The sequence below is a fragment of the Anomaloglossus baeobatrachus genome, chromosome 2, assembly GCF_048569485.1.
Source record: "Anomaloglossus baeobatrachus isolate aAnoBae1 chromosome 2, aAnoBae1.hap1, whole genome shotgun sequence".
NCBI lineage: Eukaryota > Metazoa > Chordata > Amphibia > Anura > Aromobatidae > Anomaloglossus > Anomaloglossus baeobatrachus.
This window is the reverse complement of record NC_134354.1, coordinates 737,815,644-737,830,579: the sequence shown is the minus strand read 5'-3', so window position 1 is coordinate 737,830,579 and position 14,936 is coordinate 737,815,644. Positions and strand designations below refer to the sequence as shown.

The 14,936-nt window shown below is 41.4% G+C and overlaps 1 protein-coding gene across 2 annotated transcripts; it reads right to left on the bottom strand.

Moving 5' to 3' along the window:
* Positions 1–277: 277 nt before the first annotated feature.
* GJB2 (gap junction protein beta 2) lies at positions 278–14,530 on the bottom strand. Of its 2 annotated transcripts, none has more exons than XM_075337402.1 (2): positions 14,366–14,530; positions 278–1,984 (listed from the first exon to the last, which is right to left on the bottom strand). In XM_075337402.1, the coding sequence occupies exon 2, from the start codon at positions 1,964–1,966 to the stop codon at positions 1,220–1,222; it is 747 nt and encodes a 248-aa protein (XP_075193517.1). In that variant the 5' UTR covers positions 1,967–1,984; positions 14,366–14,530; the 3' UTR covers positions 278–1,219. The 2 variants fall into 2 exon arrangements, with proteins under 2 accessions (XP_075193517.1, XP_075193518.1); XM_075337403.1 differs by lacking the exon at positions 14,366–14,530 and adding an exon at positions 11,382–11,483.
* Positions 14,531–14,936: the final 406 nt, after the last annotated feature.

Below are 14,936 nucleotides of genomic sequence, written 5' to 3'. Positions count from 1 at the left end.
TGTGCTACAGTCATTGCTGTTCTCTAATTATGATCATCACGTTTTGGGTAAAATAAAGTTTTTATGGTGATAAACTTTGGATCTTTTGTAAAACACTGTTCTAGTGGCATGGTGCACCCCTTACAAAAACCCTTCAAATGTTAATCAATGTAGATAACATTATTTCGGAAAAAAAAGTAAGTGATCAAACATTGTTCTCTAATTTTGATCTCCAGTGTATATATCCATCATTTAAAAGTTTATCTAATTCTCAACATATCTTATTTAAAGAGAGAAAGAGAATAAAAATGATTTATTAAAACTAAAACACACATTAATACAAAAAACAATTTTACATTCTGACATTTGTACTTTCGGCGCTCCCTCTAGTGACCTATTGCTGGAAATACAGCTGTGACTATCTCCATAAAGTAGATATGAACATACAGTCTGGCTTTGTCATATCCTCACATTGACAATTGCCTTGCTCTTCTGGAGAAAGAATTATTTAATCTGTAAATCCAAAATACAAGCATATACAACCTCAAGGCAGAAAAAAAAACAATATAAATCCATTATATGCAGTGGTCAAATTAGCAAATATCTTTCCTTATTTCATTCTGAAAAGTAAAATAACACATAAACACTATATTTTGGATGCCAAGTTTCAAGTTCCACCATGAGTAAAGAGATGGCTAAATTGCTAAGGTCGTCCTCAGCAGCAAATTTATTTAAGGCAGCACTATATATACAGTGTAAGGCAGTTCTAGGTTGGGTTAGGACGACCCTTTTCATATGTTAGTGCACCCTTTACTAAATCAAGAACATTTCTTCTTATACGGAATTTTACAAAAATATTCCAAGGCCAGGAAAAAGTTAATTAGGCAATATATTTCAGTCCAGCATTGCACAAGCCTCATATTCACCTCTTAATAAGAAAAAGTGGCAGTGTTTTCTTCAGCATACAGTCTTAAAATATACAAAATTAATCTGTTGCTGAACTGGTAACGTATAAATAATAAAAATAATACCCTCCAAAAATGCAAAAAAAAAAATAAAAAATACTATTGACTGTTATTTATAATCTATAGCTTCTTATTCTGGATCCACAAGTTTTAGTTTTCATTGCTATGACCCTTATATTTTCAGAGCTATGCTGAATGAAAAATATCATTTTGGCAGGCTTGGTTCAACACCCCAAAAAAATCCCTTAAATGACATCTTCACTTGGGTTCTTGGATCATTGCTCCTTCTGCTCATTTAATATGTTCTGCTTCTCTTCCCTCCCAGTAATATGGTTGACGTGCTTTTTGGCCTTTCTCCGGGATCTTCTAAAAAAAGCTTGAATGATGAGATAAGATAGCTCTGCCACATTAAGAATCATGCAAATGCCCGACACGATGATCATAAAGAAGGTAAATACAGTCTTTTCAGTAGGCCGAGAAATGTAACAATCGACAAGATTGGGACATGGAGAGTTGGAACATTTCACTAGAAATTGCATATGGAAACCTTCATAGAGGAAGTAGAAGAGGTACATAAAAATAGCTTCAAATATGACCCTGAATAGGATGCTGGTGGTGTATGTCCACCACAAGGTGCCGACAATTCTAATTTTACGCTGCTTCAGTTCTTCCAAGTTCTTTTCATCACATTGTCCCTTTCTCCGTAGTTGCTTTTTCTCTTCGTGTTTTAAGTAGGCTACATGCATAGCCACCAGCAGTGCCGGTGTGGCCACAAAGATGAGTTGAAGGCACCAGAGCCTGATGTGAGACACCGGAAAATAGTGATCATAGCAAACGTTCTTGCACCCAGGTTGTAAGGTGTTGCAGGTGAAATCTGACTGTTCGTCACCCCAAACACTCTCTGCAGCCACCACCAGGATCATAATACGGAAGATGAAGAGCACAGAGAGCCAGATTTTGCCAATGCTGGTGGAATGTTTGTTGACTCCTCCAATGACCTCATAAAGTGTTCCCCAATCCATGTTGTTTGAAGTCCGTTTCTGGAAAATAGAAAGTATTAGATTGTTACCAAATATATAGACAGTAAAAGGGTTAGCCACTTGAAAAACAAAAGATTTAAAAGGGGTATTCCTATCTTTAAGATCCTATCCCAATATGTAGGAGGTGTAATAATAATAATATTAGCAAATACCTCCAATTAGAAATGTAGTATATTTCTCCTTATATAGCCATGTCTTTTACCTCATGTGCAAGGCATTGCAGGACCTTAGGTATCAATGGTTATGACCACTAGCAACTAACTGACTATATGCGTTGTCGTAACCATGGATACCAAAGGTCCTGCAATACCCTGAACATGAAGTAAGCAACATAGTGAATCAGAAGAACTATACTACATTTCTAATTGGATGTATTTGCTATTATTATTATTATTACATCTACTACATATTAGGATAGGATCTTGGAGATTGGACTAACCCTTTAAGTTTGTGAAATATAAAAGATACAGTATATATAGATACTATATATCTTACTAATAAAGATGCATGGCTTCACTCATATTTTGGTTTCAACATTGATCCAAGCAGCTCCACTTCTGGCTTGTGCTCGACATAGGAAACGTTCTCCTAGGTTGGCACATTATCACTGCTATGTGTGAAGGCCTGGCTGACTGGCTCATTTCAATAGACTGATGTATAGACATAGAGTGGGGATAGCTTAGTTGTTAAAATTATTAGTCAACGTGTCTCCTAAATGAAGGATAAACTGGAGGTGGATCTACCAGAACCGATTGTCATGATCGTCTCCCTGCATGTTGAGACCAGTGACAGCCTTCAGACTGGAGACTCTCATCTGGCTCTCCTCATTTAAATGGGTTTCATTTCTGTTAGCACTGAAGTGGTTAACTGTCAGTTTTACTACTGCAGCCTTCCTTTCCAGCAGTTACGTGCTGAGTGACCAGCTGCACTTACTAAGTAGTCACGCCCTACAGCTTTAAATAGTGTTGTATCCCAGCATTCCATGCTGAAGATACATAGTCATTTGTGTCCTGGCTGCCTTTGACGAAGACTCTGCAAGTCAAGTTCCTGTGCTCAGGCTATATCCTTTTGTTTGTTAATTTTTCCCCGTTAGTATTTACTTCCCTGGTGTGTTCAAAGTGCAGCGGTGAGGTCTAGTGAACCCCACCTGCCCCACACTAGTCAGGGTTTCTATAGGGCCTTCCGAGGGTCCCAGGTTTCTGTTCAGCGACATTTGCGAAGACTGTATAGGGACTGGTGAGGAGAGAAGGGACAGTTGCAGGTGAGGTTAGGAGGTGCCCACCTACCCCTCTCACTAGTTCCAGGGCCTCCCATTGTTTTTGTGTCCCCGGTACCCCTCTTTTTTGTTGTGCTTCAGACGCACGTAGGTCTGAACACACCTCGCCACACTTGCTACATCCGGCAAGCGTGACTCCGATGTTCCAATAAAATATACTGTACGTATATCATAGAAGTCTGGATGGATGATGGAAGTCAGTCCAGCAGATAGAAAGTGGACAGAATGGTGGCTCAGTGGTTAACATTGTTGCTTTGCTGCACTGGGGTCCTGAATTCAAATCCCCCCAAGGACTACATTTGCAAGGTGTTTGTATATTCTCCTTGTATTTGCTTGGGTTTTCTCCAGATTCTCCAGTTTGCACCCATACTCAAATACTGATAGGGAATGTAAGCCCCAATGGAGACAGGGAAGATCACATCTGTAAAGTGCTGTGGAATTAATAGCGCTATATAAGAGAGTAAAATAAATAAACCTCGATTAATTATGAAAAATAAGTTGATGTTAGTCCATACCTTGCCTCAATAGACATGTATTTAGTCTTTCCCTATTCCTTCCATATAATTTTAACCTCTCTATTGAAAATGGAATTGCATCTGATCTTTTAATAGATCAGTTCCCAGATTCTAAATGATCTGAATTATTAAGCTAATCAAAGCTGTCATGGGTGTTTAAGATTCACCTCTTTAATATTCAATAAACAGAAAATACATGTTGAATATTTCAGGAGAAGACTGTGCATGACACTGGGAGTTAATAAATCACCAAAGAGAAACGGTTACCTTGTGTTACGATGTCACGCACCACCCACGTCTATACATGAGTCAGTTTATGTAGTGGGATTCAATATATGCAATGTGATCAAATACATATTTTTTTTTAATTATTGTTTTTAGGCCCAAAAAGCAAAAGACCTAATTACACAGCTAACAGGTAGTACCAGAGAACATTTTACTGATATCCATGCCTTTTGTATAGTTGCTATTAGTGAAAATGAACATTTTGCTTTTATTTTTTCCTACAAGAATGACACATACAAGAATTTGAAAGATTGTGGGAGTCTGACTCCAGTCACTGCCAGCAAACAGCTGGTACGTCCTGCAGTGGGATCCAGATGTCATCAATATAAGGCTATGTGCGCACGCTGCAGATTTGGTGCAGAAACTTTCTGTATGAAATCTGCACCTTCTGGCAGAAAAAAACGCACCAAAAAAAGCACACTTTTTTGATGCGTTTTTGTGCCATGTATTTTTTTGGAAGAGCTAAAAAAATGCAAGAAAAAAAAGCACCAACGATTGACATGCAGCAGATTATTTTCTGCACTAAATCTGCAAGTAAAAAATAAGCAACGTGCCCACAGCATTTTAGAATTCTCATTGACTTTTCATGGCATAGCAGGCATGAAGCCACTATCTGCAGAAAATCTGCATCAAATCTGCATAAAAAAACACACTGTGCACATACAGCCTCAAGCCTCCTTCACACGTCAGTGATTTGCGTACTTATGAAGTCTGTTTTCATACGTACAGGAGACACGGACATACACAGACCCATTAAAATCAATGCTTTTACAAGGATCATGTTTCCGTATGGAGCACATGCATGTCTGTGTGTTCCGCACGGAGACAAGTCTATTTTTCTCTGGTAGCACTAATGTCACACGGACCACATACTGATGTGATCCTTGTGACATGTACCAGAGAAAACGTGTTTTTTATACTCACATGTCTTTAGCACTGCTGTCACTTGCTTCCAGGCCCACTCATTATGCTCATGAATATTCACTGCACCACCAACCTGGAAGCACCAGAGTCGGAGATATCAGCAGCGCTGGGGAGGGGTGAGTAAAAAGTTCCTGCTCTTTGTGTGTTATTAAGGATAAAACACGGTGAACACTAGTGTGCCAAAATCACAGCACACGGATGGGCCATACACACCTTCCATGTGGCAGTGCAAAACACAAACATTTTTCACAGACATGTGGAGGGGGCCTAAGGCTGCTTGCACACGATCAGGGTTTATACCATTTTGGACGCAGCATGTTTTCACTGCTTCCAAAACGCTGCATTGTACAGTAGAAGCACCATGGATGTGATTTATAGAAATTTCATGCCCACTGTGCTTATTTTTCCAACAGCATAAACTGACATATGGTGCGGGTTCCCGAGACGCATAATGTCAATTGCTGCAGTCATGAGTTTTCTCCACAGGGAGAACAGAGAGAAAGTCCGCAGTGGCCCAAACCCTGATCGTCGGCAAGGGGAAGCTGCGGTCTCCTGTGGAGAAGACTCGCGGTGCCACAGGTGAAAAAACGCTGCGTCCAGGACACAGTATGTCTGAATCACAGGCACGTAGCCTAAAGGGGGCTTTACACGCTCCAACATCGCTAATGCGAAGTCATTGGGGTCACGGAATTGGTGACACACATCCGGCCGCATTAGCGATGCCATTGCGTGTGACACCTATGAGCGATTTGGCATCGTCGCAAAAACGTGCAAAATCGCTCATCGGTGACATGGGGGTCCATTCTCAAATATCGTCACTGCAGCAGTAACGAAGTTGTTCCTCGTTCCTGCAGCAGCACACATCGCTCCGTGTGACACCGCAGGAACGAGGAAGCTCGCCTTACCTGCCTTCGGGCCGCTATGAGGAAGGAAGGAGGTGGGCGGGATATTCGCCCGCTCATCTCCGCCCCTCCGCTTCTATTCGGCGGCGGTTCAGTGACGCAGCTGTGACGCTGAACGAACCGCCCCCTTAGAAAGGAGGCGGTTCGCCGGTCACAGCAACGTCACCGGGCAGGTAAGTAGTGTGACGGGTCTGGGCGATGTTGTGCGGCACAGGCAGCAATTTGCCTGTGTCGCACAACAGATGGGGGCGGGTACCCACGCTAGCGATATCTGTACCGATATCACAGCGTGTAAAGCCCGCTTTAGGCTGAATACACACACTGGAATACTGAAGCTTATTTTTTCCTTGCAGATTTGGTGAAGAAAATAATCTGCAGTATGTCCATTACTGGTGCATTTTTGCCTGCGTTATGTCATGCCCTTCCACCCATTGACTTCATTATGAAAAACACATGGAAAAAAAAGCATGAGTTTTTTGGTGAGTTATTTCTGCCAGAAGGTGCAGATTTGATGCAGAAAATTTCTTCTCCAAATACTCATCATGCACACATAGCCTAAAAGTACTATAAAACCCAATATAATACTAGAAAGAATTATATAACAGATTTTATACATTGTTTACTCTAATCTGGTGAGCAAAATCTCTCCGGATTAATGTTTCATCTAGATTTGTGGATTCTGCTGCCATTGCAAGTCCAAGGGTCAAGTGAGAGTGTCACTCTATTAACCAGTAGATGGCGCTACAACATCACAGCCAATGAAGCGTTTCTGTATATAGGAATGTTACTGGTATTTTCCGCCAGTATCCGGCATATCCTATGGATCTATAAATGACTCAAGGAAGATAAAGTTATCGGCTTTCGATTTTTGGGAAGTTTTCTACGCCCACTATTTACATGATGGACTGAAACTATCATCTGAGTCATGGTAACCGGTGATAGTACAAGTGAAAATAAAACATCACTAAAAGATTATTTCACTTCACTATATTAAAAGTGTGACCTGTGAGAAATCTGCTTTTATCTCAAAAGTTACTTTTCACACCATGATACATCGCTACACTTTGAAGAAGACGTATTAAAACCGGAAGAAAATAAAAGCTGTCTTTGTTGCCCAGAGCAACCAATTACAGCGCAGCTTTCATTTTACCAGTGTGGTTTAAGAAATAAAAGCTGCGCTGTGATTGGTTGTTACGGGCAACAAAGAGTCATACTTTATAATGTACTTCATTGTGTGGTGCACATCTCAGAATGATCTTCCCCCAAGAATAAAGTGTAACACAGCAAAAATAACATAACAACGTGTACGAATGCTGTGTAATACATATTACGTACATAATCTGTGTGACTAAACGTGACACAATGTGACTAATAATAGTAATCACTGGATGCAACCAGTTTACTTTTTAATATTTGGCTCTTCCCCTTATTAAATGCGTAATTAATGGGCAACAGGAAAAATAAGAGCTCTCACTGGGACAGACTGGGGAAACCTGAGGTGGCCAGACACCATAGCTGGCTTGAGATTAAAGTATCATGAATGATGAAACTCAACATGGCTGATCCTTCTAAACATTGGACATCAAATATATTAGTCTTACTAAAATTTGCTTGCGTAGACAAGCTTAATGCCCCCATACATATTAGTCAGACATACCCACTAATTTCGGATCTCTAATGCCTATGGGGTCTCCTGATATGATGTTCGAGGAGATAAGGATCCTTTTGCCCTCACCACTGAGAACACAGGAGCCATAGGCTGAGTGAGCGGGCCTGGGTATAGCGGAGTCCCAAAGAGATAGCTGCAGGCCGAACGATGGCTAGCTACTATTATATATGGGGCAGCACCTTACCTAATGTATATGGCCGCCATTATTTAAAGGGTGCAGTGATGAAGAGGAAGAGTCCAATACATTTTGTCTGGGCATACAGGAGTCCCAGAGAGATAGCTGTAGGCCGAACGATGGCTTGCTACTATTGTATATGGGGCCCCTTAGGCCGTTTTCACACATCAGTTTTTTTGCATCAGTCACAATCAATTTTGTGACTGATGCGATGGATCCTGTAAAAAAAAAAACGGATCCGTCGTACCATTTTTTTCCTGACCAGCAGTGATTTTACAACACTTCTGGGCATGCTCGGTTATACAAAATGGAATCCAAAGACGGATCCGTCATTTGACGGATGACGAGGGATCCTGAGCCCATAGGCTTCCATTACAACAAATTACAGATGGCGACGGATCCGTCGCAGTCCGTTTTTTTGACGCACACAAAAAACATTACTATGGACGTGGTCTCCATTACATTTGTCGACAGATCCGTCATACGACAAATGTAACGTGAGGCCATCCTTCGCAATCCGTCGCTAATACAAGTCAGGGAGAAAAAAACGGATCCAGCACTAGATTCGTTTTTTTCCCATTTTGGCTGGTTGTCACTGATGGCAAAAAATGAATGTGTGAAAGGGGACGTAAGGCTGCTTTACACGCAGCGACATCGCTAGCGATGTAGCTAGCGATCGCACCCGCCCCTGTCGTGCGTGCGTCACGGGCAAATCGCTGCCCGTGGCAAACAATATTGCTAATACGCGTTACACGAACTTAACTTCCTAACGATGTTGCTGTGGCCGGCGAACAATCTCTTTTTTAAGGGGGGCGGTTCGTGCGGCGTCACAGCAACGTCACACAGCAGGCCACCAATAGAAGCGGAGGGGCGGAGAGCAGCCGCATGAACGTCACTCCCACCTTGTTAACGGAGGACGCAGGAACGCTGTTGTTCATCGTTTCCGGGGAGTCACACGTAGCAATGTGTGCTGCCTCAGGAACGACAAACAACCTGCGTCCCAAACGAGCAACGATATTTGGAAAATGAACGACATGTCAACAATCAACGATTTGGTGAGTATTTGGGATCGTTAGCAGTCGCTCGTGAGTATCACACGTAACGACGTCACTAACGAGGCCGGATGTGCGTCACAAATTCTGTGACCCCAGTGATATTTCGTTAGCGATGTCGTTGCATGTAAAGCGGCCTTAAGTCTCATGTGTATGGCCACCATTCTTTTAAAGGGTGCGGTGATGAAGAGTCCAATAAACAGTTTATCTGAAAAAGTCCCGCAGCTCAGTCATGTCATGACTTACTGCTCGCTTTATGAGTCCTTGTTGTTTTATTAGAGGTGTTTAAATTCTTGAAAGCTTTTGTTCTATCCTTTAGAAGGAGGATATGGCTGCCTTATAGGGTTAAAGAAACTAAACTCACTGTTTTACATCAGCCTCATATTCAATCCCTATTCACACTTTTTACAGTCATGCACAACTCAAAAATGCCTTGAAAAGATATAATGTATTAGCAATTAAAGGGATTTTTTTATGTAAATCATATCTCCTATGCATAGAATAGATAACTTGATGCAGGTTGATGCAGGTTCCACTTTTATCACCATTAAAATGGCGTGGCAGTGTGCATGTATCAGGTGTGGCACTGGTGGGGACATAGACACAAAAGGGCCCAGGGGCGGACATATCATTGGTGCAGCCTGCGCGGCTGCACATGGGTGCAAAGTTTTGGGGGGGCCATTTCTATCTCCAAAGCAAATGGCATTGTGTGTTTTGATGAGTTCTTGTGTGGCAAAGGGTCCATATATTATTCTTGAAAAGGGGCCCTTTTCTGTAAAAGTGAAAGGGTTCCCTGTGCAAAAACAGTGAACGGGGACCGCTTGCAGTACAATAGCGCATCGTGATACACATGTCCATTTGCTTTGGATGTTGAAGTGGGCCCCCTTATCTCTTGGGCCACTGTACGGCTGCACATGTTGTACCAATGATATGTCTGCCCTTGAGCTGTGGGACACACAGTGATCAGAAAGTTAGTACTTATCCACAGCAGATAGGTGATAACTAGAGATGTGTGAATATTAACTGTTTGTGTTCAGAAAATGCTTACCAATTACCGAGTATTATTCCAGTATTCGTCACGACAAGAAAAATGCTCGGGTTGCCCATTGACTTGTATTAGGTTCATTATTCGTGATGAATACTGGAATAAAACTTTGGGAATCGTTACGAATAATCCGAACACGAATAGTTACTATTCGCCCATCACTAGTGATAAGTAGATAATCGATGTGCCTGTGGAAACAAACTTTATAGTCTTCTTTACATTATAAAAACGTTTTGCATCCATAGACATTATCCAGAAAATGCCATACGGAAAATCGTGCCAGTCACATCCACTGCAGACATGACTGGCTCCGGTGCAGTTCTCTGTACTTGTCAGCATAGCCAGTTATTAACATTCACCATTCTGGTCTGTAAAACGGACCAAACTAAGTCCAAGCTGCAATTTTTCTCTTGTGCGAGTAAAGTTGTTCATGTGCACAGGCACACTTGTTATTATTGGATCATTGCGATGTCTGATAAACCATGCCACTTGATGCCAGCCTTAGGACATGTTGACACGTAGTTTTTTGGAGGCGGGCAAAACAGATGAGTTTTTCTAGTGGAAACCGGTGCAAGAAACACTCTTTTTTGGGGACATTTCTCATATGAGGATTTTTTTTTCCTGAAGTTGATTTTTTTTTTTTTTTTTACAACTTTTTGGAATTCATGTGTCAAATTTGGAGCGGATTTCAGAAGGAAACCATCTCAAAGTACAAACATGGCAATTTATTGTTTTATTTCAACCAGGAGTTTTTCAAAACCATTTTAAAATCATCATGTCAGAAACAAAGTGAATGTGAAATCAATTGGAAAGTCTTTCAAGTTTTTTATAGAAAATTTGATGGAAAATCTGCCCCAATAAGACACATACAAAACATCGTGTGAACATGCCCTTAAGTTGCTGTCCATTTAAAATGCATGAGCATGAATCCAAGGATGTACCCTCATATTAATGCTGGGGATGTACAGCTGATTTGCCCCAAGGTTTATCCCCGCTGTCATTCAATGGATTTCTGACTGACGCGTTTCTTATTTCTGCAGTAGATATTTTTCCACTGTGCAGGCAGAAATCAGCATTGAAATTTTGTGAGGAATATGAATATGATCTCAGATGATCTCAGAAATCCTATTGATATACATTGGATGCAGATTTTATGGAGATTTAGGTGTAAAATCCATTCCAAAATATGCATAAAATCTGACCATGTAAATAGCAGTAAACTGAATTCAGTCTTTATGCCTATGACAAAGGCTTCTCTCGTGCTCATCACAAAGGCTTCTCTCATGCTCATCACAAAGAATATCAAAACCCTATATGACTAAACTACATTATTTAAAATCCGATATTATTAAAACCTTATTAGTTTCCTCCTACTTCAAATACCAGTAGACAGATAAAAACTGATGTTTCTTAATTTACTATTCCCTAATTGTAATTAAAACCTCTTATACTTCTGTTCACGAAATGAAGCATTTATAGATTTTGACTAATCTGCTAGATAAGTATAAATAACTGGAAGATAACCCACCACCATCCAGAATCAATCATACACACCTGAGATCTTCTTTCCGAAGAAAGTTATGGTCTGAGTTGTGAACATTAAAACCTCACTGATCTGGGACAAGCAATTCCATGTGACCTGAATAGGTTGGTACTTATATATTATAATCCAGGTGTGTCAACATACACCCATAATGAGTGAGCATTTTGTAATCAGTACCTGAGCTCTGTTGAAACACGAAATAGGATCAGCCAAATCCAGCACAGGATGTATGATATAGCTGATGATCACAGGCTGGAACCGGTGTAGCTGCCATTTTAATGGCAATGAACTCTGTCCTTACAAGCTGGGCCAGACTGTCCATTGGGTAATTCTGGTATATGCCAGTTGGGGCGATTCGGCTGTGGGCTGCAACTATTGCAACTCTGGTAATAGTATCGGCGTCCTTGGTACACTGGTGCTGTTAACAGCTGTGGCAAGGCTCGGAACCCCTAACTCCGTGCTTCGTCACATACTCTTGCAGGCAGCAGGATACTTAGAACCCACAGGCTGCTAGAGGCTGGCGCCACGCAGGCGACATTGTATAGCGCAATTACATCACTGCATCGTGCCTCCACTGCAAGATATGATAGCAGAGGAGATAGCAGTTGCGGTGGTCTCAGATGCTGGATTGGGTGAGTATGTTTTGTTTTTTGTGAGCTGTGGTGCTCATAATCCCATAATACTGTATTGGAGCTGTGAGGGAACCATCATACTGTGATGGGGCTGTGAGGGGTACCATAACACTATATCCACGGCTGTGGGTAACCACTATACTATATTGGATAATCTTACCTATGGGGGGGCTGTGGTGGACCATCATACTGTGGAGACAATTATACTGTGCGTGGGACCCATCATACTGTGTTGGGGCTGTGAGGGATACCATAACACCATATAAAGGTCTGTCGAGAACCATTATACTTTGGAGGATTATCTTACTGTGGGGGGGCTGTGGGGGACCATCATACTGTGGAGACCATTATACTGTGCGTGGGACCCATCATACTGTATTGGGGCTGTGGAGGACCATCATACTATATGAGGGGATCATCATACTATATGGCAGGTCGTGGGAGGACCTTCATACTGTACTGAGGCTGTAGGCGACCATTATACTGTGTGGGTGGATGTGGGGGGGAACCATTATACTGTGGGGGGGAACCATAGTACTGTGCGGATGGCTGTTGATACTATCATACTTTGTAGAGGAACCATCATACTATGTGGGGGGCTGTGGAGACCATCATGCTGCAGGGGGAACATCATGCCTTTGTGGAAGGGATTATTACTAAAGGATACGCAGGGCAATTATTATTACAAGAAGGCAGAGAGGGACAATATTGGTATAGTGTGCTGTATATCTATAAGGAGGCACAGGGGAGCATTATTACTATGAGGAATTACAGAGCGAACATTATTACTGTGTAAGGGTACTGGATGAGGGTATATTATTACTGTGTAAGGGTACTGGATGAGGGTATATTATTACTGTGTAAGGGTACTGGATGAGGGTATATTATTACTGTGTAAGGGTATTGGATGAGCTGAAGTCTCTTATACAATGTGAGCTTATGGAGTCTTGTTCTGACCCTCCATAGATTTAGATTGTAAAAGCCACTTCTGGCTCACAGAGAGCGTAGTGTGACCTGGAGAATTTGGACAGCGGTGACGTCACTGAGAAGAGGGGCAGAGGGGCAGAGCTGCGCTGGACCCTGGACAAGGCGGCGGTAGGTGAGTATATTAATATCCTCACATTACACTACATGCATATATACTCATATGTAATAAAAAGAATGTAGATGGAGTGCTTCATTAATAATCAGTATGGCGGTATTATGACTAATGTATTTGCTGCTAATATGTGGTTGTGTTCTGGTGTTATTTATCTGTTATATTGCAATATTAATATTAAGTATTCTATAGCAGTATTATTTGAAATATAGGTAGTAGTAAATCTTGATTTTCTGCAGGCAGAGTAATTTAAGTGATAAAAACCCCAATATGCGGAAGGGGATAGAGCCGACAGCGTGGCCCTGTTTGCTTTCAAATGCCATGGCTGAGTTCTAGTATTCCCAGTCAACTCTGCCTAATTCCCATGTATTAGAGGACCTACTAGTGGTAAATCCACATACACCCCAAAAATGATGGTCTATAAACCATGCTATGTGCGTAAACTAATGACCGTCCCCAGAGCCCCCAACCATGACTCAACAACAAAAGCCCCCTAAAGCACCAACATAATATACTGTACAGGTTTGTTTTTCCTCCTCTTGCATTAGTCCAAAAAAAATCCTTAATTGCAGATCAAGTTTATATTAAGTATCCGTCTAAGATGGTGATGAGTAATTAATAGTAAATGAGCTTTATATTTTAATTAACTTGAGATAATTAACTCTCGCCTAGGATTTCCATCTATTATGGACCTGTGTATGTCTCACCCAAACAATAGCATATTGGACCATCTCCAAACAGATGGGCAAAGACTTTTCTAAAGACACCAGCCATTGACTAGCTGTGAAAGAAGCATCCTGTGCTAGGTAGCCACAGAAAAGAAGCCCAAGGTCTAGTAGAGGTATATTCCCACCACCTTTCCCAATATCTGCACCTTCCCATTGAGTCCTATCATCAGTACCTGCTTAGAGTCCATGCTGAGAAGAATGAAATGTTCACAGACCCAATGTTAGAAGCTACCGCCTCATGGTAGATGTTCTTCCTCAGAATCTAGTTTTCCAAGTGAATTATTGGAAGCTTCAGCTCATATATTCATCAGATACCTGTGCTCTGGACACTTGGTTTGTTTTGAACGATTATATCATATTTTTATTCACGTTACCCGTGCGTGAAGGAGTGAATCAGAACATATGTATGTAAAGCAGGTGTACATACTCCCTAGACCGTGTGTTCTGTAAATGGAATGTCTATGCAACATCGAGTACACAGCACTAGTCCAGGGTAATGACAGATGATAGTGGAATGAGGAAGATCAAGGACTCACCTGTACACAGATGGGTGGCTAATGTATCCAATGAGCTGTGCCCACTGCCCAGGGCACCGATAGAGCTGTCCCACAGGTGAGGTCTAGTAGAAATCCACAATGCCTGGCTGCTTCAGAAGCTCAGGTAGGAGGTTACACCTCCACTCTCCAATCTGATACTTCACTCTAAACTTCAGACTATTTATTACTGCCTCTCTGGTCCCTCCCATTTGCTCACACAGCACAAGTTATTACTAACCCATGTCAGCAGAGCCAGTTGATCATTTATCATGACTGGAGGAAGACAGTTTTTAGAATTTGGCAATCCGTTAACTCCTGGCTGCCTATTGACATGACATGAATATAATATGATTGACGAAATAATTAATGTACATATGATTTGTTGTAAACCAATATTAGGGCTTGTTCACACGTAGCAGTTTTGCAATGTTTTTTTTTCTCTGTGAGTTTTTTTGTGCTGAACAAAAATGCAATATTTAAAAGAGGTAACAAAATAAATTGTGATGCCTAAGATCTCATTTACACAATGCGTTTTGATTAACTTGCGTTCTTTGAGCCGTAGTGCTTTTTT